Consider the following 26,238-nt stretch of genomic DNA (forward strand, 5'->3'; position numbering starts at 1 on the left):
GTTCGTGCAGATGGTTGTTCTCTTGCAAACGTCCCCATCTGTTGACAGAGGGATCGAGACATGGCTGCACGATCCGTTACAGCCATGCGGATAAGATGCCTGTCATCTCGACTGGTAGTGATACGAGGCCTTTGGGATCCAGCACGGCGTTCCGTACTACTCTCCTGAACCCACTAATTCCATATTCTGCTAACAGTCATTGGATCTCGACCAACGCGAGCAGCAGTGTCACGATACGACAAACCGCAATCGCGACAGGCTACAATCCGACCGTTATCAAAGTCGGAAACGTGATGGTATGCATTTCTCCGCCTTACACGAGGTATCACAACAATGTTTCACCAGGCAACGGTGGTCAACTGCTGTTTGTGTATGACAAATCGATTGGAAAGTTTCCCTCATGTCAGGACGTTGTAGGTGTCGCCATTGGCGCCAACCTTGAGTGAATGCACTGAAAAGCTAATCATTTGCGTATCACAGCATCTTCTTCCTGTCGGTTAAATTTCGCATCTGTAGCATGTCACCTTCGTGGTGTAGCAATTTTAATGGCCATTAATGTATGTATGGTATGAAGAATTTGGAACTGAATCTAGGACTACATCGCCAAGTCACCTGGAACTTCATCATCGCAGGCGTCCCAGAGGCGATCATTGGCGCTGATCTTTTGGCTCACATAACCTTCTGCCAGATGCGTCAAACGTTTGGCTGGTTGACAGCGTCACCAGGCTTGCTGCCACTGGGTTCTACTGCAGAAGCACCTGTCACAGTACGAAGCTAGTCCAGACAGAAGATGGTGTGTACACTGCTCTGCGATTACCGAAATCCAACCAGGCTGCCAAGCGCTTCAAAACAGAAGTTGCACAATATGGAACACCATATAGAGACTACAGATGCCTTCCCATTTCGTGCACGCCAGGTCATCTGGTACCTGATCGACTCGACATACTGAAAGCAAAGTTTAATATCATTTTGCGCGAAGACGTTATCAGACTGTCTAGCAGTCCATGGTCCCCCATTTTGCACCTTGTGACTAAAAATAATGGGGTTTGGCGTATTTGCAGAGATTACCATGCACTAAATGCGAGAACAGTACCTTATAGATAGCCCACACCATTGCTGTGAGATTACAACCATGTTCTGCAAGGCAAAATCATCTTTAGCGTCCTGGATTGTACTAAGGCGTATGCGCAAATACGGCTGGCCGAGGTGGACATTCCGAAAACAACTACTATAAGAGCTTTTGGACTTTTTGAGAGTATATTCACGACATTCAGTTTGAGGAATGCGGGGCAGACTTGGCAGAGATTTGTAGATTCTATCCTTCAAGGCCTTCCTTTCTGCTACGCGTATCTAGCTGATGTGCTAGTGTTCTTGGTTGACAAATAGCCATACCGCCAACACCTGCAAGACCTATTTAGTCGCCTTCAACATTATGGCATTGTTCTTAACACAGCAAAGTGTGTTTTCAGACTGCCAGAAGTCACTTTTTGTGGACAAGATACCTTCACCTGGTTGTCTGCGCCTGACGGAAAATGTAAATACAATAATGCACATGCCTAAGTTCTCTTCAGTCAAAGAATTATGCAGATTTTTAGATATGTTAAATTTTTACCACCATCACTTCCTGCACACTACCCAATTTCATGAACCACTGAAGGCAGCACTCGCAGGACCAAAGAGGAAAGGCAGCTGTCCGATACAATGGAAAGAGGAAATGACACTGATTTTGACAATGTCAAACAGAATATGGCTGACGCAAAACTGCTCACACACTCGAAACTTGACGTGCCCTAAGCTTTGATCATCGACGCGAATCAGACTGCTATTGGCACAGCACTTCAACAGTACATAGAAGGCTCTGGGCAGCTGCTAGTGTTCTTTTCAAGGAAGCTATCACTATCGCAAACAAAATGGAGTGCTAATGACTGAGAGTTGTTAGCAATGTATGGGCCCACTAAGTATTTCTGCCCACAGATCGAGATTCGTGTTTACTCTCTTTCTGGATGATAATTCCTCGGTCCATATATTCAAACAGAACAGCGCAGATTGCTCAGCACACCACTTCAACCATCTCGAGTTCATGCATCAGTTCTGCACAGATATTCGACACATATCTGGTATAGATAGAATTGTAGCAAACTGCCTTTCATGTATCAGCAGTGTGAAAATCCATATAGATTTTATGGCATTGGTGCAGGTGCAGCAGACTGCTGATGACCTTTACACTCTCATAGAAGACGCCAGTTCATCACTCCAGTTGTAGTTGGCCGACATCGCTGGGACAGAGATGAAACTAACTGCGATGTCTCCAAATGAAGACCTTGTCCATTCCTTCCACTGACATTACGCAGGCAAGCAGAGAAGCAAAATACCCTGTCATGTCCATGCCATTATCAGTAAGTTCTCAGACATGACAACACGCTTCGCCCACATACCTGTATATCTGGACATCGTGTGACCACTGCCGCCCACAAACGGGAACAGATATCTGTTCACGATGATTGATCGGTATGCACACTGGCCAGAAGCAGTTCTTCTAGACAATAATACGCCCTAGAGTTTAGCCTCTGCATTTGCCTCTACGTGGTTAAAGAGATTCAGTTGTCCCCACTGGCTGGGGACGACAATTCGAATCCGAACTGTTCAATCAACTAGCCACGTTTTGCGGCTATAGGTATCACAAGACCCCGAGCTACCACACAGTGAGTAATGAGGTGGTGAAGTCCTGGCACCATTCATCGAAAGCAGCAATCATGTATCACAACATGTTTTGTACAACTGCCTTGCCATTAGTTCTGTAAGGCCTGAGGACAACATACAAACCTGACACTGATTCCTCACCCAGAGTGCTGGTACATGGAGAAACATTCCGTCTCCCCAGCGAATCTGTTGATACAAACACACTAAATATCAATGAGGACTAACTGAAATTCTTGCTCCAGCTTCATGAACATGTTGCACAAGTCCATCCGTCGAAAGTTTCTCGACATGACACGCCTTATTGTATGTACCCCATATATGGAGATGTGCATGCACATCATGCTATGCATTGAAGGAGTGAAACGACCGTTACAGCCACCTTACACTGGTCCACATTGTGGAATACGTCGAGGTCCACACACCTTGGATATTTTATGGAATGGCAAAGAGTCTACAGGCTTAGTAGGGTGATGCCAACAATACTCCATAAGGCACCACTGTCCACAGACAATCATGGACAGCTGTTAGATTGTGCATTCATCAGTACTGCTCGGCAGTCTTCTTAAGGATTTTATACCATGCCTGTGACATGATCAGTCATTGCTTAAGCTTCAGTGTGGATGGGATCAGTAGCAAATTGTGGCATGTGGATTGAAATGCTCAATGTTATCAAAAGTGTTAATTTTTACTGAGTGTTAGAATTCATTACAATTCTTGACTCCTTAACAATTGATGTTATCACTTGAAACAGTCATCATAGTATCCCTGGAGGAATTATTTAATGAGATTAGCTGTATGGAAAGTTTGTTGGAAAAGTAAGGAGAGACTGTGACTTAATGTAGCGGGCCAGGAGTAATACAGGATCGTTATACCCCATACCCAATAGTGTTTGTTGAGAACTTCAAAGAGTGGTTTACAACTATGCCATTACCCAATCAACAGAAAATCTGCAGTTGCAACAACACCTTATGGGAGAAACGAAACTATGGTATGGTGGGACATTACACGAAAACACTGAGTCCTAGCCAGAGCAGATATTTTTGGCACAGTACTGTAGGTATAGCCAGCAACAATGTGCCAACTCCCAGAGGACAGGGCCTGACTGCAAAGCTAATTATGGTAATTATGGGGCTTTTAGTCTCATTAGCATGTCTCCTAGATCCCCTGTTTGAGCCAGAGGCACTAACAGCTGTAATATGCCATAGAGTACCTGACTGGGTGCAGAGACAAATAATTACAGTCTTGATCTGGATGGAGCACCTCAATTCTAAAAGCTGTGCTAGGGCAGCTAGTTGTAACAGCCTGTCAATACAATGAAGCCTGCTGTTGGATGCATGCATTTTCAGGCATACACCACAGGATTCTAACAGCTCACCTTGTGTCTCCTAAAGTTGATGTCCTTGCAGAAGATCATGTATGGCCATGGTTACATTTATGAAACAGTGGCTCAAATTATCAAATGGTTTGCTTTCCAGCAAAGACCACATAAATTCGATTTAAAGGTGACATTAATTTGTTCAACATTGTAGTTCTTGCCACAGCTCTGTCAAAAATGCAATCACGATATGTCACACTATATTCCCCATGACTAACTGCTTAGCAAGTCACAAACTTAAATCGCTAATTACTATGTCAGCCACAGTAGTTCTTAATACAATTACTTCTTAATAACACATTTAGCATATTTTGAGTAGTGAATCAAAAAAATGGTTCAAATGGCTCTGAGCACTATGGGACTCAACTGCTGAGGTCATAAGTCCCCTAGAACTTAGAACTACTTAAACCTAACTAACCTAAGGACAACACACACATCCATGCCCGAGGCAGGATTCGAACCTGCGACCGTAGAGGTCGCACGGTTCCAGACTGTAGCGCCAGAACCGCTCGGCCACCAGCGGCCGGCAGTAGTGAATCAACTACAGCTCATGCTATTAATAATTGTCATCTGGGACCTCACACACACAATAGTTCACATTGACGGACACCACATAACTCTGTCATATGCAACAGTGGAGTAGCTGTCTCGTACGTTTTGACCAATAAGCGACTTGGAAAATCAACACTACCATATTAGGTCATGTTAAGCTCAGGTGCTAATGGACTTTGTGCAGTGGTAACACCAGTTACCACCAGATCACTGACGTTAAGAGCTGTTGGGCTTGGATAGCACTTGGATGGGTCTGCTGAGCACTGATGGCAAGTGGTACATACTCAGCCTTTCTGAGGCCATTTTAGGAGCTACCTGATTGCGAAGCAGTGGCTCTGGCAACGAAAACTGACAATGGCTGAAGAGCAGTGTGCTGACTACATACCCTTCCATTCCACATACAGTGACGCCTATCGCCTGAGGATGACCCGGTGGTCGGTCGGTACCGTTGGGCCTTCCAAGGTCTGTTCATGTGGAATATATGTGTATACACTCAGCCAGTGAGAAGTCAAGAGGGTGTCTCCAAGTGAATTGGCGTCTTAGCAGGTGATCAATAATGATGCAATATGCTACCCACAGTAGGGCTTCAGACAGATTAGATTAGATTAGATTAGATTAGATTAATACTAGTTCCATGGATCATGAATACGATATTTCGTAATGATGTGGAACGAGTCAAATTTTCCGATACATGACATAATGAAGTTAATTTAACAACATAATTAAGTTAATATAACAACTTTTTTTTGCAAAACATTTCAATTTGTCCTGTGTCCATTTGCTACAAACGTTACACAGTGTGTGGAAGAGTCACTCGACCTTCTGTTGGCCTTGGACGAATTCGAAACTGATAGAGATCACCGGAGCACATGGCATAATAATGAAGCTGTTTGCCTTGTTAGGAGAAATGACGCGGCAAGAAGCGATGAGCAACAAACTACTCCACGATACAGAGCAGTTAGGATATTCAATATGACAGGTGGAGTGAGGCTACACTTACGTCACTGCTCTAATCCTGCATACGTGACAACAAGGGATGGTCCAGCGAGACACAAATTTGTGTAACGCTCCATTCTTATGGGTGGGGAATGGCAGGTAAGAGGTATTCCTCTCCTATCCAGCTGTTTTGTTCCTAGGGAAATTACCCACGGGGAGTACGGCCTGCAGAGGTCACTATTCGAGCACATACCCCCCGAAAGGTACTTGAGCTCAGAATAGCAGATGCAGTGTGCCCATAAACATATGACATATGGACTGAATTCATTCCGCAATTCAGAAGTTACGAGAGGGCTTGAATACAGTAGTCCATTTATCTATTGGTTACCCTGGCAAGAGCTGATGTCTGCCACGCGGGATTAGCCGAGCGGTCTCAGGCGCTGCAGTCATGGACTGTACGGCTGGTCCCGGCGGACGATCGAGTCCTCCCTCGGGCATGGGTGTGTGTGTTTATCCTTAGGATAATTTAGGTTAAGTAGAGTGAAAGCTTAGGGACTGATGACCTTAGCAGTTAAGTCCCATAAGATTTCAGACACGTTTGAACGTTTGAGCTGATGTTCAATAATACTATACACATTCCAATATGAGCAGTGATTTAACCTCTCGACCTGTGATCAGCAGGTGAGAAAAAAATTTGATATCATAGCAGAGACTTAGACGAAAAGAGATGAAAAAAGATATGATCAGCAAAGGAAAAATATAGTTTTTGAACCTGATAATTTAGTCTTGATACAGTGTCATGTTAAGTCCGACTTGGTAGAAAATAACCAAGTTTCATTTTCTGTACACGCACCTTACAGAGATGCTGTGCGACTAGACGTCCATACCTATTTACTTGTGCAGCCAGCAGCCACAGAGGAAAAGGGGGCTATATGAAAACTGTGCCCAGTGAAATTTTTGCCCATCCTACAGTCCTCAGCAACTGTGAATGCTCCCTGTCAGTCATAGCCTATTTGCGCTTTGGAAGACCGCGTCCACCCCAGTATAGCTGCACAGCTCATCCATGTGCTGGGGTTCACTTCTGCTGGAGTTGGGTGGTTTGGTGTATGCTCTCAGTTGCTGTGCTGCCTCGTCCAAGTCGCGTTAATGCCGCATTGCAATTGACCAGATACAGGGTGTCCCACATAAAACCATTATGCCTCACTTACCGGTTAATCATCTCTAGTAAAACCGCTTGTGAAGTAGCAATACTGTCTAGAAAGTTGGCTATACTGCATTTTATTGGAAAGTTAATTGCAGTTGCGTGTTCGTGCTTCAGTTGTGCGAAGCTCATTTTGTTGATTTGTTACAGAAATGGGGTAGTCTGCATTATAACAGCAAATTGATGTTGTGGAGTGTTACATAAAGACAAGCTCCATCAAGAAATGTAAACAAATGTTTCAAGCGAAGTATCCTGCTAGGAAACTCTCCACGACCAGGCCTATTCAAGATCTGTCTGAGAAATGGAGGACTTAAGGAACCGTTCAGAAAGTGCAGAGGAATACGTGACTGATCGTGAGGACCCCTGAAACTATAAAGAGATTTCACATGGACATTATGAGCAGTCAGTAAGGAGGTTACTGGAGCAAGTTGATGTATCTAGTACATAGTGTCATCGTGTAATGAAATATATTAAATTACAAGCCTATCATACAAGTGTGGGGCAAGAGTTGAAATCTGAGGATCACGAAGAAAGAGAACATTATTGTAACTAGCTGTTAACATCAGTTGCTAACCCCCTTGCTTTACTTGATGTCAGATGAGGGCTGGTTCCATTTGTCAGGTTATGTAAACTCCCAGGATTGCAAATACTGGTCGCAGGACAACCTACATATTGTGCACAAAGAATCTATCCACTAACAGAAGACAGAAATTTGGTGTGTGTTGTTCAGGACGAGCATTATTGGCCACACATTTTTCAATTGCACTTTAAACAGTGCCGGATATCTAGAGATCTTTGATTCTTTCCATGCACAATGAACAGATGCAGAGAAACTGTACGCAGTATTCCAACAAGATGGAGCAACTGTTCACACATACAACTAAAGTGTGCTCCACTTCACTAACATGTTCCCTGAAGACAGCCTTGTCAGTAGAGGCTTCTGGCCCACAAGGTCCTCAGCATTGTATAATTTTTATTTATGAAGCACACTAAAAAACAAAGTGTGTGCTGTCACTCTTCGCACAATAGACGATCTTAAACAGAACATTACCAGTTAGCTCATTGCTACTTGAATCCCGGGTGTGAGACGTACTGGTTTTATATACAGCACCCTGTAGTAAACATCTTGGTGCCAGGGCAGTGGCTGATATGATGTTCTACGATATGCCCTCTTACATATGAATATTACTCTGATTCTAGTTGTTTTAACGTTTAAAGCATGCAGTTCCTTCTTTTATATTGTGTACTGTGCCATAATCCGAAAAATCCTGTTATGCATTATCAGCGTAAAGAAATATATTTTGTCATTTGTTGTTGTTGTGGTCTTCAGTCCTGAGACTGGTTTGATGCAGCTCTCCATGCTACTCTATCCTGTGCAAGCTTCTTCATCTCCCAGTACCTACTGCAACCTACATCCTTCTGAATCTGCTTAGTGTATTCATGTCTTGGTCTCCCCCTACGATTTTTACCCTCCACGCTGCCCTCCAATACTAAATTGGTGATCCCTTGATGCCTCAGAACATGTCCTACCAACCGATCCCTTCTTCTGGTCAAGTTGTGCCACAAACTTCTCTTCTCCCCAATCCTATTCAATACTTCCTCATTAGTTATGTGATCTACCCATCTAATCTTCAGCATTCTTCTGTAGCACCACATTTCGAAAGCTTCTATTCTGTTCTTGTCCAAACTATTTACCGTCCATGTTTCACTTTCATACATGGCTACACTCCATACAAATACTTTCAGAAATGACTTCCTGAAACTTAAATCTATACTCGATGTTAACAAATTTCTCTTCTTCAGAAACGCTTTCCTTGCCATTGCCAGTCTACATTTTATATCCTCTCTACTTCGACCATCATCAGTTATTTTGCTCCCCAAATAGCAAAACTCCTTTACTACTTTAAGTGTCTCATTTCCTAATCTAATACCCTCAACATCACCCGACTTAATTCGACTACATTCCATTATCCTCCCTTCAAGACACCATCCATTCCGTTCAACTGCTCTTCCAAGTCCTTTGCTGTCTCTGACAGAATTACAATGTCATCGGCGAACCTCAAAGTTTTTATTTCTTCTCCATGGATTTTAATACCTACTCCGAATTTTTCTTTTGTTTCCTTTACTGCTTGCTCAATATACAGATTGAATAACATCGGGGAGAGGCTACAACCCTGCCTCACTCCCTTCCCAACCACTGCTTCCCTTTCATGTCCCTCGACTCTTATAACTGCCATCTGGTTTCTGTACAAAATGTAAATAGCCTTTCGCTCCCTGTATTTTACCCCTGCCACCTTTAGAATTTGAAAGAGAGTATTCCAGTCAACATTGTCAAAAGCTTTCTGTAAGTCTACAAATGCTAGAAACGTAAGTTTGCCTTTCCTTAATCTTTCTTCTAAGATAAGTCGTAAGGTCAGTATTGCCTCACGTGTTCCAGTATTTCTACGGAATCCAAACTGATCTTCCCCGAGGCCAGCTTCTACTAGTTTTTCCATTCGTCTGTAAAGAATTCGTGTTAGTATTTTGCAGCTGTGGCTTATTAAACCGATTGTCCGGTAATTTTCACATCTGTCAACACCTGCTTTCTTTGGGATTGGAATTATTATATTCTTCTTGAAGAATATAAGTTATTTTATGACAACCATCTGTACTTTCAAAGTACATCTTTCTTAATATACAACTTTATAATGGTCATATCCCTCCCACTTGGCGATACTGGCAATGATATGCACAATTCAAATTACAAGGAAAATTGTTTTCTTTTTTTTTGAAGTCACAAATAGAGAACGCGCCCATGTAGAGCTAGAAGTGCATGGAGAAGCTGAGTATAGCTTATGTGGTGTAGTTAGTATGACAGCATATGTTATGTACAATATATGCACCATATGATGATTCTCATGTGTGGGCCTGTTTTATACTTATTTTAAGGTACGCTTTGCCAGGTAAAAGAGACATGATTTTTAAAATTCGTATTTCTAATTTGGTTTATATTTGCTGTGTACATCCACTAATAAATACAAAATTTGCGACTGTGGCAGACAGAAATAAAATAAATGGTGATCACTTCCGATTGAAAAAATTTTGGCATTACGACTCTCGTTCTAGCATTTCTAGCCCTCTTCATCAGTACGCCACATAAGAGCCCTCGACTTTTCTACCTGCCAGCCAAGTTCGGACAGGTGGATTACTAAACCTTTTGTCGACCTTTCCTGGGCACACTTTACGGGACACCAGTAAAGCGGCTACATCAGCTATTTAAAAAAAATAATTCAGTAATACTAAGGAACTCTTGTATTATACTTTTGCGAAGTTTACAACACACTGAGATACGCTTCAATTCACGTCATTGCGTGTCATCAGTAGGAAATCCAATTGACCAAATGGATTTGTGGGATTTGTGGATGATTTGCCGTAACTTGTGTTTCGTGTAATTGGTTTAAGTGCAGATATTTTTGTTTGAGGTTGCTTAATGTGTACCACACCAGTGTGCTGGTTGTTTTTTCTCTGCATCAAACAATCTTCCTGCAAAGACATAACATTCGAGGGTCGTTCAGTAAGTAACGCCCCATATTTTTTTAAAACATATACATAGACAAAGGTCCTTGTTGGTGCTTCACGTTGGATATTTGTTCTGTGCACCGGTGAAGTTTCGAACCATCCTGGGAGATGGCAGAGCCGTAGTACAGCGTCAAAATGGCGTCTACATACGACTCACATTACAAGCAGCGAGCTGTTATTGAATTCTTGTCTGCAGAAAAAGAAACCGTGGTGAACATCCATAAACGTTTGTGAGCAGTTTATGGCGATGCTGCAGTTGATAGGAGTACAGCTGGGCGATGGGTAAAGAAAGTTACATCCTCGGGAAATGCAGAAACAGAGCTCTGTGATCAGCCACGCTCTGGACGTACTGGCGCAGTCACTGCTCCAGACATGCTGAATCGTGCGGATGCCATTATTCGTGCCGACTGGCGCATCACAACTCGACAATTTGCTCTACAGTTGTCGGTCAACAATGGAAGTGCGTCTGCAATGACCGAGACTCAAAGAGGTGCTCACGATGGGTTCCACGAACGCTCACAGCGGACCAAAAGATTCAAAGAAAGGTCATTTCATCTGAATTGTTGGAGCGTTTTGAAACCGACGGAGGGGCCTTTCTGTCACGGATCGTTACGGGGGACGAAAGGTGGGTGCACCACTTTGCACCAGAAACCAAAAAGCAGTCCATGGAGTGGCATCATCCTCATTCACCACAAAAGAAGAAATTCAAAACAACCCCCTCTGCCGGAAAAGTCATGATGACAGTCTTCTGGAATTGTGATGGCGTCATTCTCGTGGATATGATGCCAAGAGGGTCAACCATCAATTCAGAGTCATACGTGAAGACTTTGAATAAACTCGAAAACCGTTTCCGACGTGTTAGATCGGATAAGAATCCAGCAGTAATCTTGTTCCAACACGATAATGCACGCCCACACACAAGTCTGAGAACCCGCAAACACATCGCCATATTGGGTTGAACATCATTACCTCATCTACCTTACAGTTCAGACCTGGCACCCTCGGACTTCGATCTATTTGGGCTGCTCAAAGATTCTCTACGGGGAAAATACTTTGAAGATGACGAGAGTGTCAGTCAGGGAGTGAAAAATAGGACGTGGACATGGTGATATATATTGTCACAAAATTCTTAGTCATAACAATAAATACGAGGGTTGGAACTTAAAGAGTGGCATCTATTTATCCACAACCGATACAAAATAGTTACATGTTTGCACCTGTTACTGTCCTTCAAAGTAATCACTAACATTGTGTAGAACCCGTTACCAGCGATGTGGAAGGCGTAGTATACCGTCAGCAGAGCATGTTCTGTTGTTTGCGCGAATGGAGCGGTCTAAAGTTATGGTGATTCTCGTGCACGACTGTGATGGTGTTATCCTAACGCATTACGTTCCTCCACGGCAGATCGTCAATTCACAGTATTATTGTTCGTTTTTGGAGCATCACCTGCGACCAGCTTAGCGAAAGAAGCGGCGACACTTTCTGTGCAACCCACCCATCATTTTGCACGACAATGCGCGGTCGCAGACAGCGCAAGCTGTGGCTGCTCTGTTCGGTCGACGGGACTGGGAAGTACTGTACCATCCATCATACTCCCCCGACTTAAGTCTTTGTGACTTTGATTTGATTCCGAAGAAGAAGGAACCACTTCGTGGCATTCGCTTCAGAACTATTCCAGAGATTCGACAGGCAGTAGACTGCTCCATTCTCACCATCAACAGAACAGGCTCTGCTAACGGTATACTACGCCTCCCACATCGCTGGCAACGGGTTCTACACAACGCTGGTGACTACTTTGAAGAACAGTAACAGGTGCAAACATGTAACTCTTTTGTATCGGTTGTGAATAAATAGTTGCCACTATTTAAGTTCCAATCCTCGTATGTTCTGAGAAAAAAATGTGGGGCATTACATATTGAACGACCCTCGTAATTGTACTAATATTTTCTGCGCGTTCATAACTGAACTACGCCTGCAGTATAGACTAACCACTTTACGTCGATGCGAGCACACTTCATCTGACATGCTAGCCAGGAGAAAATAAACATTAATGGCTTGCTATTCTACATCTTATTTGTAGATACTAATCAACCCAGAAACATACTACTGCTAATATCTATGAGTATAAGTCTGCAAATGAGGCAAATACTGATGTAATGTTGTTCAGTACACTATACTCAGTTAGCAATTTTATATATATATTTGAGTGCTGGGCTGGACTACGTCTGTATGAAAACCCCAGTGATATGTCAGCTGAGCTACAAGTTTACATTACCGACAATATTCAGTCAGAATAGGGTCACGTAGTTTGAGGATGGATGTGCATTCCCTTCCACTTCGGTTATTAGTCAGAAGCAAGTGCAGAGTAATTTTTTTGTTGTGATTCTAAAGAAAACTGCGAATTGAAAACGGAGAATGTCTTTCAGGTATCTCTGTGCATGGCCTGTTTGAACTCTCAGCTGAGTTACGTCTTTACAAAAGCCTCAGTAACAAGTTAATTGAGCTGCAAGTTTGTGTAACCGACAAGATTCAGTCATATTACCGAAAGTCACATAGTTTGAGGAACGATGTGCATTCCCTTACACTTCAGTTATTACAAGTGTCACGTATCTTTTTTGGCGGTGGCTCTCATAAAATAGTGAGTCGGAAACGGAGAATCTCCGTCAGAGATCTCAGTGCATCGTCTGAACTAGCTCCCTGTGTGCATAGAGTAAGGACAGACCAGCGAAAGAGCGTAAAGTAGCGGCGTCGCGATTCTAGCTTATTTGTGAAAAAAATTGTAGGCAGTCTGGGACCGTTGTTTTTGCGATTGAATTCGGGGAGAGTATTACAGGTAAATCAGGAAAGAGCTCCATCCTGCGATACACAAATACTGATTATATATATATATATATATATATATATATATATATATATATATATATATATATATATATGCTGACACAGTTTCGATTCTTGGCATGTTCGTATTTCCTTTTTATGTTTGGGATTGTTTCTCAACGATTCAGATTATGATATGGTTACAACTGGAACATAACTCTTTGCTAGGAAGTTCTCAATACGGTTCTTGGCTCTATCACATTCTTTGGAGTATATGAAGGAGCGATGATTGTCGAGTTTATTCGTTAATTCTGTCGCTATGACTGCAAGCTGCTGCTAGTTGAGAGTCTCTGGAACTGAGTCTCAAAGAAAAACATCGCAAACATTGCATGTTCGGAATGTGTCATCTGTAAAGGAATAAAATATTTTGGAGCGAGTCGCCCAAGCATTTGTGCGCAGGTAGGAAGGAATGAAGTAAATGACATCGTGGTTCCCTTGTCAGCGAGCCGTGGATTGCAGTTCACTGTACGGGGTTATGAATTGGTTTTTGTTGAGGACCGAGTCCGGTCACAAAAAAATGGCTCTGAGCACTATGGGACTTAACATCTGAGGTCATCAGTCCCATAGACTTAGAACTACTTAAACCTAACCAACCTAAGGACATCACACACATCCATGCCCGAGGCAGGATTCGAACCTGCGACTGTAGCAGCAGCGCGGTTACGGACTGAAGCACCTAGAACCGCTCGGTCACAGCGGCCGGCCACGAATGTGAACTTTCCATTGAAACTTCTCTCGCTATGTCTGTTTGTCAGAGAGTGTTTGTGTAAGAACTAATAGTGAGAACAAATTTAAATCTGTATTGAGTACAGTAACGCTGTACTACCATTTTTATGATTGTTTTGGAAGCAAGTACAGGAATCGTTACAGTCCAGTCGCAATGACTCAGAAGAGAAAAATAAATTTCCCGTTTGAGGAAAGCTTGTTATGGTCTGTCTGTTCAAGACAGTGACGCAAATAGAAGTATCCCATGTAAGTATAAACGAAATGAAGTGAAATTACAGAAACGAAAAGCTGAAATGGACTGCCATTTATCTGCAGTGAGAAATACAGCGGAAAAAAAACTTTTATAGAAGATGCTGAAAGTGACCCCCTGCAAAATCAAGCTGTGCGCATCTGATCATATTCAGATACACCCAAGGTAAAATTCGGATTTCGATGGTGGCAACTTCACGACTGATGCTGTCTTTCAGTTCCTATATTGTGTATGGATTTGTTTCATAGACCTTGTTCTTCAAGTGCCCCACAGGAAAAAATCACATGTTGTTAGATCCGACGAATGTAGTGGCCATAAATGTTGGTTGACAGCTTGTTCCTCAGTGAAGATATAATGGATTCGTTTCAGGGATACCTTAGTTGCGTGAGTTTGAAAGGGTACAGTACAACCCGACATTGAAAATAGGTACAACATACTTCATTATTCTTGTCAGAACAACACATTTTTTTGGTAAAAAAATGGTTCAAATGGCTCTGAGCACTATGGGACTCAACTGCTGAGGTCATAAGTCCCCTAGAACTTAGAACTACTTAAACCTAACTAACCTAACGACATCACACACATCCATGCCCGAAGCAGGATTCGAACCTGCGACCGTAGCGGTCACACGGTTCCAGACTGTAGCGCCCAGAACCGCTCGGCCACTTCGGCCGGCTTTTTGGTAAAAATAACTCAATTTCAATTAATACAGCGAAGCCGGATACCAGTGTGGGAAAGAATGACAATTTATTTATTTAATTGATCACATGTGCACTCCCACAAAATAAATCCCTACATCCAGTTTGGTGAGATCTGTGAAATGAATGAATGTATGGTCGTCTGCTAACTGCAGATAGTGAATGTGAGTATATGATCATCTTTGAGACGATCCTTTGGCCACCTTTGGTGGGACCAAAGAGTGAAATTTACCTGAGCTTTGAGCGCCTGAAATGTGGCTGACCAATACGGTAGCAAGGTGCTCCCCCACTTCGACAGAGGTGCGAGAGAACCTGAAGAACGGCCATGTTTCAGGACTCTGCCGCTGGATCTTGTGTTGTTAAGACCTGTCTGAGTTGTGCTCCGTAAAGACAAAAGAGTGGAGACATGGTATGCATGTGGAATATTTAAGAGTAGTTTGAAATAATAATTTCTCTATTTCAGAAACTTTTGTGGGGAGAATTAAATGTCAGGCAGGTAATATTAATGGGATCGTAGTAATCTTCGGAAGTGACCAACGGTCACAATGAAACCACGTGTAGCAATAAGTTGAAATACTTCCGTGTGCTTAAGTTAAGCTGAATTACTAGCGTGTGTACCATAAGTTGAAATATTTAAGAAATAGCGTGTGCAGGACTTGAAATTAGAGGCGAGTACTTCCACGTGGTGAGTACTGTGTGAGTCTCAATCTGTGTATGAGACAAAGGATAAAGAGAAGTACTCGTCCATGGTATCAGTTGAGGACTCGTGTGTGTGATGAATATGTTCTTAATATTACTTTGCGTGATATGATTCCGTGTGACGCTTGATTCAAACTATAATACTCTGAGAGAGAAGCAAGGTGAGTCAGCCGTCTATCCAGCAACGCCACTTGGCTTGCATTGTACAGGAAGACGTGCATATATCTCCAGAGTTCATAGTAGGAAAGAAGAACTACGAAGTGGGGCAGTGTCGTGTGAAACTGGGATAAATACTAATTGAAGTGGGAAAGCTGAAAGTGATAGTGTTGTGACTATTTATTGTGTTGTATTCCATGTTGTAGTGTGGTGTATGTCATGTAATTTGGGTATGCGTGGTTTGCATGGGAGAGTAGCAAGGTAGTTTCAGAGGTAGTGGGTTATGCGTGTTCCTTTTGTACCGCTCGGTCTGGAGGAAAGTTTCGAGATGATGATTGTGAGAGTCGAAGTGTGAGATATAATAAAAGATCCACCATCCTATCCAGAAAGTGCACTGTAGCGTTAAATAATTACGAGACCATAAGGTAGAGAATCACCAATGTAAAGCCATGCCCACTGGGCGGAATTTCTCATGTGTTATTGTTGTAGGTTATAGAATTTGTGTGTTTAGGTTATAGAATTTATCGGAATAAATAAGATAGTGAAAAGAAAAAGATTGGTGGACTTTTCCTTCGAATAGTATGTTGTCATGATGTCCTGAATTTATAATGTGTGCGCCATTCATATTCAGTGCGGTGGACACGTGTTGATAAAAGACGTTAAATAAAAGACAAAAAGAAAATGTGGTATTGCCAGTGTGTAGTGAACAGTCAGAGTTCTGTAAATTACTGATAGTCAGATGTGCGTTTCCGTTGCGTATTATTCATACAGGAGGATAATTTGTAACTTAATTGAGAGTACGAGAGTTCATATTACTCGATTGGTAGACCACTCATCTTGCAGGCCTGACTGCTTGATGCCACAGTATGAGCAAGGCATGTGGGTGCCTCTCAAGTTGAGCACAAAAATTATCAAATATTTCCATATTTGCAATCGTGTTGAGGGTAGATCCAAAAAATATTGGTTCAAAGATGCGTATGTCTGTTACACCGCATCAAATGCCGATTTTTCATAATGGAATGATTGCTGACAGGTAGTGTTACGATTCTCCGTTACCCACTACCTCGTGTACAGTGAATTCACATGAGCGGAAAGCTGAAACCATGTGCTATCACACATGACGTAATGGAAAGAGTCTAACAAACCATCGTTGACGTTATTTAAAAGCCACGTTCAGTAATCTACACGTTTCTCACTGTCATCCTCTCATCACACGCTATGGCTTCAGATTACGATGTTTCAATATCCGCTGGCAACTTCTCGTACTTACCTGTACATGCGTCTGTTGGGCCAATTTACTTGAGACTTCTTTGGACTCTGAATAATTTTTAGGTGAATGTCTGCAGTAGCTTCTGGTGTGCGAACGGGAAGAATTTTTTGTCGTTTTACATTGCACTGATCCGTAGGTGTGCCAATTTTTGTAGAGACTCTGTATTGCTCTCTTTGTTCGTAGTCCTTTATCCGTATTCTTGCGAGTTTCCTCAGTAGAACACGTTTTCACACTTGCTTCCACAGTTTCAATTCATCCTTCTATCGAGAAAGTCATTTTGCAGACAGCGAAGAGGAACGTCTAACCTTCAGCGATGAAATAAACTGAAATGCTGACAGAAGACTGCCAACAATCGATTATTCCGTAAAGCTGCCTATTGTTGTGGCTGTTTACTTCAGAAGAGAAACACTGCATTCGCATTCAAGGGGGAGGTAGGCTATTTTTAGCTGCGTCGGCCTGTACTTTGGGATCGACAACAATGCGGCAGGAGCACACGCAGGAGTGGAGCGGATTTGCCATTAAACACACATAACACACTCATGATCTTACGTTTCATTCATCTCGGGCAAAGTCACCAAATATTTGAAGCGCGTATATGGAACTGGCATCAAAGTGTTGTGAAAGTACTGCACTATGTTTTTGTTTTTGTTTCATTTGGGGAAATAAATTATGAAATCGATAACAAAAGTCTATTTATTATTAATTTAACGTGACCAAATTAAGACTTCCAGCCCCTCTCTTTGATCGGACCAACAATAAAACACACATATACATAATAATAATAACAAGAATAAATGACATTATGATTAACAAGAATACTGATTGGCTTAGCAATATCGAACAACTTCATGTAACAGGCACAATATAGTTCCTTCACACAGTTCTGAGAATGGATTGTAAAGGTCGCCGAAAAAGTCTACGCAATAGAGTTTATGTAAATGGTAACATGTGTTAAACCCATGTGTGTGCACACAGAGAGATGGGTTAGAAGCGCCAAGTAATATGAAACTTTCGTAGTCAGCTATTTTCATGGTCTGTGAATTATGTCTCCTTGTGGAGCATGTCTACTGTTTACGAAAATGGTACATTTTTTAGGTGCAAATTTGCGTGCACTCTTCACACATCGCATGAAGTTTTAAGCTGTATTTACATATTATTAATTAAATATTGACATAAATTAACGAAACACACAAGCACACACACTCCAGAATGTATTATTTGTTCAAAAACTGTTATAGCCAATATAAACGTTTGTGGAGGAGCAACGTTTTTCTTTTTAAGGAAAGTGGTTTCTATGAAGTTGGATGATTTCTGTTCCAGTTTATCTGCAAATGTTGGTTTACATCTAATAGCTTCTGATATTCTAAATTTCATGGCATTAGTCTCGATGTTCAACTATCATCCTAGTGCTGTTTTGTCGAAACCTGCATTTTTCTGACTGGCTGTGTGAAAATACAGGTTCTTACAATAAAGTAATCTTTGTTTATAAATATCCCTTGACTGAAATATAAAGTGTGTGTGTGTGTGTGTGCTCGACACTATCTATGTTTTAAAAGTTCAGATATTGTGAAAAGTTGCCTGACATCTGGAGCAACGTGTACCTCACCGAAAGCACTCAACAGTGCAATACGAGGACACTGGATGATGCAAATAACACAAAAAACTGATTTAGTTATTGTCTTAGGAAGTTGTTTACGTTATTATAAAGCACTGTTAGTTTTATTTACTATAAAATAGTCCATCGTTTTTTGCTGTAGGGCACCACTGAAACAGTTACTGTCAGTGGTGAAGCTGTAATGCCTGGCCATGAGCCATGCCTCAACAGCTCAGTCAGTATGAACGTTGCCCTTGAAACACATGGATTCAAACTTTAGAAAAACTTGGGCATAATGTCGCAGATAGGAGGTAGGTACAATACCAGTCCACTAGAGTGCTCTACTTTCAGCAGTAGGTTCAAATGGTTCAAATGGCTCTGAGCACTATGGGACTCAACTGCTGAGGTCATTAGTCCCCTAGAACTTAGAACTAGTTAAACCTAACTAACCTAAGAACATCACAAACATCCATGCCCGAGGCAGGATTCGAACCTGCGACCGTAGCGGTCTTGCGGTTCCAGACTGCAGCGCCTTTAACCGCACGGCCACTTCGGCCGGCTAGCAGTAGGTTGCTGCAGTGTTATGCGACGAGTCGCCATCCAGGCACCATGGTCGCCATCTTGTGGGCTGAGGGCCCATCCTTGGCGCCGTGGCTGGGCGCATCATATACGATGGTTCTCCCGCCACACAAGATGGCGGCTGACAGTCCAAAGGTGCCGTAGGTCATGATGAGGTGCTGGCAGGAGGACAGCAGGCACAGGTCATCTCCTGGAGAGTCCGAGGTCATCAGGAACCCCACACTGGCTGGCGAGTCCTTCTGAAAAGAGATGGGTCTCAGCTTGGTTTCTTAACATCGCTCTGCGCTAAAATGTGTGTGTGAGTGTGCACCTGGGGCACGATTCAAAATCGATAGAAACAATACAATATATTTTGTGCAGGTGATGCTACACAGCTCATATCTGAAAATTTCAAAACTGTCACGAGCTTCTGATAAAACAAGTCTTCATTAACTACCAGTTTTGAGCATCTGATCATCTTCAGCTATCATAAAATTATTTACAGCAGGCTACCTGGCAATGATCTTACAAATGAAATGAAAGCAGTCCTGGGTCACCACTATCAAAAGTAAAATATACTATACAGTCAATAGCAAAATGAACTCACAGAGTTAACCGATCTTCATGTATTATCAAAGTCGGGTTCCATCCTTTTGTGTGGAGTGCACTCTACATACTTACTACTGAAGCTCCAGCAGAACATTTCACCATTGAGTGTACTGAGGGCAAATGGCTTTTATTTAATTTGAAGCCACAATAAGAATGTTGCTATATAGGCTGATGCAAATAACTTTGTAATACCTGAAGATGATTTGAGCTGTTAGTAGATAAAGAATAACTTTATCAGCAGCTCACGGCAGTATTGAAACACTTTTTAAAAATAATACAAATGAAAGAAATAGCAAGATACAAAACGGAATGTGACTGAAATGGAAATAGCAGAGAATGGAAATGGAAACACACTAAAAAAACTCCTCTCCCATCAGCCGTTTTGATGACTGGTGGGGGCCAGATTGTTGATGGTAGACTAACAACTAACAAATTTATGAAGTTGGTAGCATATTGCGTCTATATCTACATCTATACCCTGCAAACGACTGTGAAATCCATGGCAGAAGGCGCGTCCCACTGTACCAGTTATTAGAGCTTTTTCCCATTCCTCTCATGTATGGAGCTCGAGAAGAATGACTGTTTAAATACGTCTGTGGTCAATATGCTGATGTATAGGATGTGTTTAAAGTACAGGTAACAGATTAAAATAAAATAAATGAATCAATACTTTCATGCACACTGTAATTAATCTAATATTGTCCTCATGATCCATATGGGAGTGATACGTAGGGGGTTGTAGTATATTTCTAGATTCATAATTTATAGTGTTTTATGGAACTTTGTAAGTAGGCTTTCTCGGAATAGCTTGTTTATCTTGCAGAGTCTGCCAGTACAGTTCTTTCAGCATATCTCTGACACTCTCCCATAGGTCAAACAAACCTGTGCCCATTCGTACCACTCTTCTCCATATGATTATGTTTGATATCCCCTGTTATTCCTATCTGGTACAAGTCCCATCCACTTGAGCAATATTCTAGAACAGGTTGCACGAATGAAGCTGACTGCATTTCCCTAGTACACCACTGGCCATTAAAATTGCTACACCACGAAGATGACGTGCTACAGACGCGAAATTTAACCGACAGGAAGAAGATGCTGTGATATGCAAATGATTAGCTTTTCAGAGCATTCACATGTGCTGACATGAGGCTAGTTTCCAACCGATTTCTCATACACAAACAGCAGTTGACCGGCGTTGCCTGGTGAAACGTTGTTGTGATGCCTCGTGTAAGGAGGAGAAATGCGTACCATCACGTTTCCGACTTTGATAAAGGTCGGATTGTAGCCTATCGCGATTGCGGTTTATCATATCGCGACATTGCTGCTGCTCGAGATCCAATGACTGTTAGCAGAAAATGGAATCGGTGGGTTCAGGAGGGTAATACGGAACGCCGTACTGCATCCCAACGGCCTCGTATCACTAACAGTGGCGATCACAGGCATCCTATCCGCATGGCTGTAATGGATCATGCAGCCACGTCTCGATCCCTGAGTCAGCAGATGAGGACGTTTGCAAGACAACAACCATCTGCACGAACAGTTCGACGACGTTTGCAGCAGCATGGACTGTCAGCTCTGAGATCATGGCTGCGGTTACCCGTGACGCTGCATCACAGACAGGAGCGCGTGCGATGGTGTACTCCATGACGAACCTGGCTGCACGAATGGCAAAACGTCATTTTTTCGGATGAATCCAGGTTTTGTTTACAGCATCATGATGGTCGCATCCGTGTTTGGCGACATCGCGATGAACGCACATTGGAAGCGTGTACTCGTCATCGCCATACTGGCGTATCACCCGGCGTGATGGTATGGGGTGCCATTGGTTACACGTCTCGGTCACCTGTTCGCATTGACGGCACTATGAACAGTGGATGTTACATTTCAGATGTGTTCGACCCATGGCTCTACCCTTCATTCGATCCCTGCGAAACCCTACATTTCAGCAGGATAATGCACGACCGCATGTTGCAGGTCCTGTACGGGTCTTTCTGGATACAGAAAATGTTCGACTGCTGCCCTGGCCAGCACATTCTCCAGATCTCTCACCAATTGAAAACGTCTGGTCAATGGTGGCCGAGCAACTGGCTCGTCACAATACGCCAGTCACTACTCTTGATGAACTGTGGTATCGTGTTGAAGCTGCATGGGCAGCTGTACCTGTACATGCCACCCAAGCTCTGTTTGACTCAATGCCCAGGCGTATCATGGCCGTTATTACGGCCAAATGTGGTTGTTCTGGGTACTGATTTCTTAGGATCTATGCACCCAAATTGCGTGAAAATGTAATCACATGTCAGTTCTAGTATAACATATTTGTCCAATGAATAACCGTTTATCATCTGCATTTCTTCTTGGTGTAGCAATTTTAATGGCCAGTAGTGTATTTTTTTTCTTTTATTAAAATGTTACAAAATGAGGAGTAAACCTCCATGGTCGTGAAACGAGGCAGTACACGAAATTAACACCAGAACAGTTAATAATAAATACAATAAATTCACCTAAATCCTATGTAGACGACAGGCTGCAAGTATAATTATTATAATCAACAATATAACACAGGAAATAGCTTAATTTTTTCCAGGAACTGCTCGACAGAATAGGTGGAGTGAGCTTTGAGGAAATTCGTCAATTTAGGCTTGAAAGTGCGAGAATTACTGATAAGATTTTTTTTTTAGTCTTGACTTAGCTTACTGAAAATTGTTGCAGCAGAATACTGCACACCTTTCTGCTCATGAATCAAGGAAGTGCGATCCAAATGCAGATCTGATTTCTGCCAGGTACTAACTGATTGAATGCCGCTAATTCTTGGGAATAAGTTCACGCTGTAAACAATAAATAACATTAGAGCAAATACACTCCTGGAAATGGAAAAAAGAACACATTGACACCGGTGTGTCAGACCCACCATACTTGCTCCGGACACTGCGAGAGGGCTGTACAAGCAATGATCACACGCACGGCACAGCGGACACACCAGGAACCGCGGTGTTGGCCGTCGAATGGCGCTAGCTGCGCAGCATTTGTGCACCGCCGCCGTCAGTGTCAGCCAGTTTGCCGTGGCATACGGAGCTCCATCGCAGTCTTTAACACTGGTAGCATGCCGCGACAGCGTGGACGTGAACCGTATGTGCAGTTGACGGACTTTGAGCGAGGGCGTATAGTGGGCATGCGGGAGGCCGGGTGGACGTACCGCCGAATTGCTCAACACGTGGGGCGTGAGGTCTCCACAGTACATCGATGTTGTCGCCAGTGGTCGGCGGAAGGTGCACGTGCCCGTCGACCTGGGACCGGACCGCAGCGACGCACGGATGCACGCCAAGACCGTAGGATCCTACGCAGTGCCGTAGGGGACCGCACCGCCACTTCCCAGCAAATTAGGGACACTGTTGCTCCTGGGGTATCGGCGAGGACCATTCGCAACCGTCTCCATGAAGCTGGGCTACGGTCCCGCACACCGTTAGGCCGTCTTCCGCTCACTCCCCAACATCGTGCAGCCCGCCTCCAGTGGTGTCGCGACAGGCGTGAATGGAGGGACGAATGGAGACGTGTCGTCTTCAGCGATGAGAGTCGCTTCTGCCTTGGTGCCAATGATGGTCGTATGCGTGTTTGACGCCGTGCAGGTGAGCACCACAATCAGGACTGCATACGACCGAGGCACACAGGGCCAACACCCGGCATCATGGTGTGGGGAGCGATCTGCTACACTGGCCGTACACCACTGGTGATCGTCGAGGGGACACTGAATAGTGCACGGTACATCCAAACCGTCATCGAACCCATCGTTCTACCATTCCTAGACCGGCAAGGGAACTTGCTGTTCCAACAGGACAATGCACGTCCGCATGTATCCCGTGCCACCCAACGTGCTCTAGAAGGTGTAAGTCAACTAGCCTGGCCAGCAAGATCTCCGGATCTGTCCCCCATTGAGCATGTTTGGGACTGTATGAAGCGTCGTCTCACGCGGTCTGCACGTCCAGCACGAACGCTGGTCCAACTGAGGCGCCAGGTGGAAATGGCATGGCAAGCCGTTCCACAGGACTACATCCAGCATCTCTACGATCGTCTCCATGGGAGAATAGCAGCCTGCATTGCTGCGAAAGGTGGATATACACTGTACTAGTGCCGACATTGTTCATGCTCTGTTGCCTGTGTCTATGTGCCTGTGGTTCTGTCAGTGTGATCATGTGATGTATCTGACCCCAGGAATGTGTCAATAAAGTTTCCCCTTCCTGGGACAATGAATTCACGGTGTTCTTATTTCAATTTCCAGGAGTGTATATACTGGGAGGCCAGTGTCAGGATTCTCAGAGCCCTGAGCAGTGGACAAGAGGATCGAGAAATTATGCCACTTATTGGTCAAACTGTCCGTATCTGAGCCAAAAATATCCTTTGTGAAAGGGAAGAGTTATCCTAGAATATAACGCCGTATGTCATAAGCGAATGAAAAGATTCTAGCAACAAACCGAAGTGTGCACCTGATTTGGCTACAAGAGAGCCAATGTCATCGTTCCATTCCGTATCTCTACATGGTGTTACAACCAGATATATATATATATATATATATATATATATATATATATATATATATATATATATATATGAGGCGACTGATTGCAACCGTGACATGTTGCTACGTAGTTGTAGTATACAACGCTTTTTCGTTTTGTGAACTGCACAATTTTACACTTCTGAACAATTAAAAGAAGCTGGCGACGTTTGCACAACTATGAAACCTTCAGAAGATCCGAGTGACTATTACTCCAGCTTTTTTCAGACAGTACTTCGTTATAGATAACCATATCATTCGCAAAAAGTCTGAGGTTACTATAAAGTTGTCCGCAAAGTCATCAGTACACAACATGAACAACAAAGGCTCTACCACACTTCCCTGTGGCACACTAGAAAAGTTGCTTCGTCATCTGCCGATAACTCTCCATCCAAGATAACATGCTATGTCCTCTCTATCAAGATATCCTCAATCCAATACAAATTTCGCTTGATACCGTAGTAAGATCGTATTTGTGATAATAAGCATAGATGCGGTACTGTGTGAAATACTTTTAGGAAATCGTGAAATACTGCGTCTACCTAATTGCCTTGATCCAAGACTTTCAGTATGTCATATGGAAAAAAGCGAGTTGGGTTTCCCGTGGACGATGTTTTCTGAATCCATGCTGGTTGGCGTGGAGGAGGCCGTTCTGTTCGAGATACCTCATTACGTCTGAGCTCAGAGTATGTTCTAAAATTCTACAACAAATATATGTCAAGGATACTGAACCGTCGTTTTGTGGATTAATGCTACTACCCTTCTTCATGGGTGACTGGAATTCGGCAGTAGGAAAAGGGAGAGAAGGAAACGTAGTAGGTGAATATGGATTGGGGCTAAGAAATGAAAGAGGAAGCCGCCTGGTAGAATTTTGTGCAGAGCACAACATCATCATAGCTAACACTTGGTTTAAGAATCATGAAAGAAGGTTGTATACATGGACGAACCCTGGAGAAACTAAAAGGTATCAGATAGATTATATAATGGTAAGACAGAGATTTAGAAACCAGGTTTTAAATTGTAAGACATTTCCAGGGGCACATGTGGACTCTGACCACAATCTATTGGTTATGAACTGTAGATTAAAACTGAAGAAACTGCAAAAAGGTGGGAATTTAAGGAGATGGGACCTGGATAAACTGACTAAACCAGAGGTTGTACAGAGTTTCAGGGAGAGCATAAGGGAACAATTGACGGGAATGGGGGAAAGAAATACGGTAGAAGAAGAATGGGTAGCATTGAGGGATGAAGTAGTGAAAGCAGCAGAGGATCAAGTAGGTAAAAAGACGAGGGCTAGTAGAAATCCTTGGGTAACAGAAGAAATATTGAATTTAATTGATGAAGGGAGAAAATATAAAAATGCAGTAAATGAAGCAGGCAAAAAGGAATACAAACGTCTCAAAAATTAGATCGACAGGAAGTGCAAAATGGCTAAGCAGGGATGGCTAGAGGACAAATGTAAGGATGTAGAGGCTTACCTTACTAGGGGTAAGATAGATACTGCCTACAGGAAAATTAAAGAGACCTTTGGAGATAAGAGAACCACTTGTATGAACATCAAGAGCTCAGATGGAAACCCAGTTCTAAGCAAAGAAGGGAAAGCAGAAAGGTGGAAGGAGTATATAGAGGGTCTATAAAAGGGCGATGTACTTGAGGACAATATTATGGAAATGGAAGAGGATGTAGATGAAGATGAAATGGGAGATACGATACTGCGTGAAGAGTTTGATAGAGCACTGAAAGACCTATGTCGAAACAAGACCCCCGGAGTAGACAACATTCCATTGGAACTACTGACGGCCTTGGGAGAGTCAGTCCTGACAAAACTATACCATCTGGTGAGCAAGATGTATGAAACAGGCGAAATACCCTCAGACTTCAAGTAGAATATAATAATTCCAATCCCAAAGAAAGCAGGTGTTGA

The 26,238-nt window shown here is 43.0% G+C and overlaps 1 protein-coding gene across 1 annotated transcript in view; it reads right to left on the minus strand.

Annotated features, from left to right (window-relative positions):
* Positions 1-17,716: 17,716 nt before the first annotated feature.
* Positions 17,717-26,238, minus strand: part of LOC126251913 (galactoside alpha-(1,2)-fucosyltransferase 2-like) — a 291,016-nt gene continuing 282,494 nt past the window's right edge. Inside the window, exons 6-7 of the mRNA XM_049952645.1 lie at positions 19,165-19,413; positions 17,717-18,952 (exon numbers count right to left, since the gene is read on the minus strand). Coding sequence (XP_049808602.1) covers positions 19,177-19,413 — 237 coding nt within the window. The 3' untranslated portion in view covers positions 17,717-18,952; positions 19,165-19,176. The remainder of the gene's footprint in view (positions 18,953-19,164; positions 19,414-26,238) is intronic.

The sequence above is a fragment of the Schistocerca nitens genome, chromosome 4 (genome assembly GCF_023898315.1).
Source record: "Schistocerca nitens isolate TAMUIC-IGC-003100 chromosome 4, iqSchNite1.1, whole genome shotgun sequence".
Lineage (NCBI taxonomy): Eukaryota > Metazoa > Arthropoda > Insecta > Orthoptera > Acrididae > Schistocerca > Schistocerca nitens.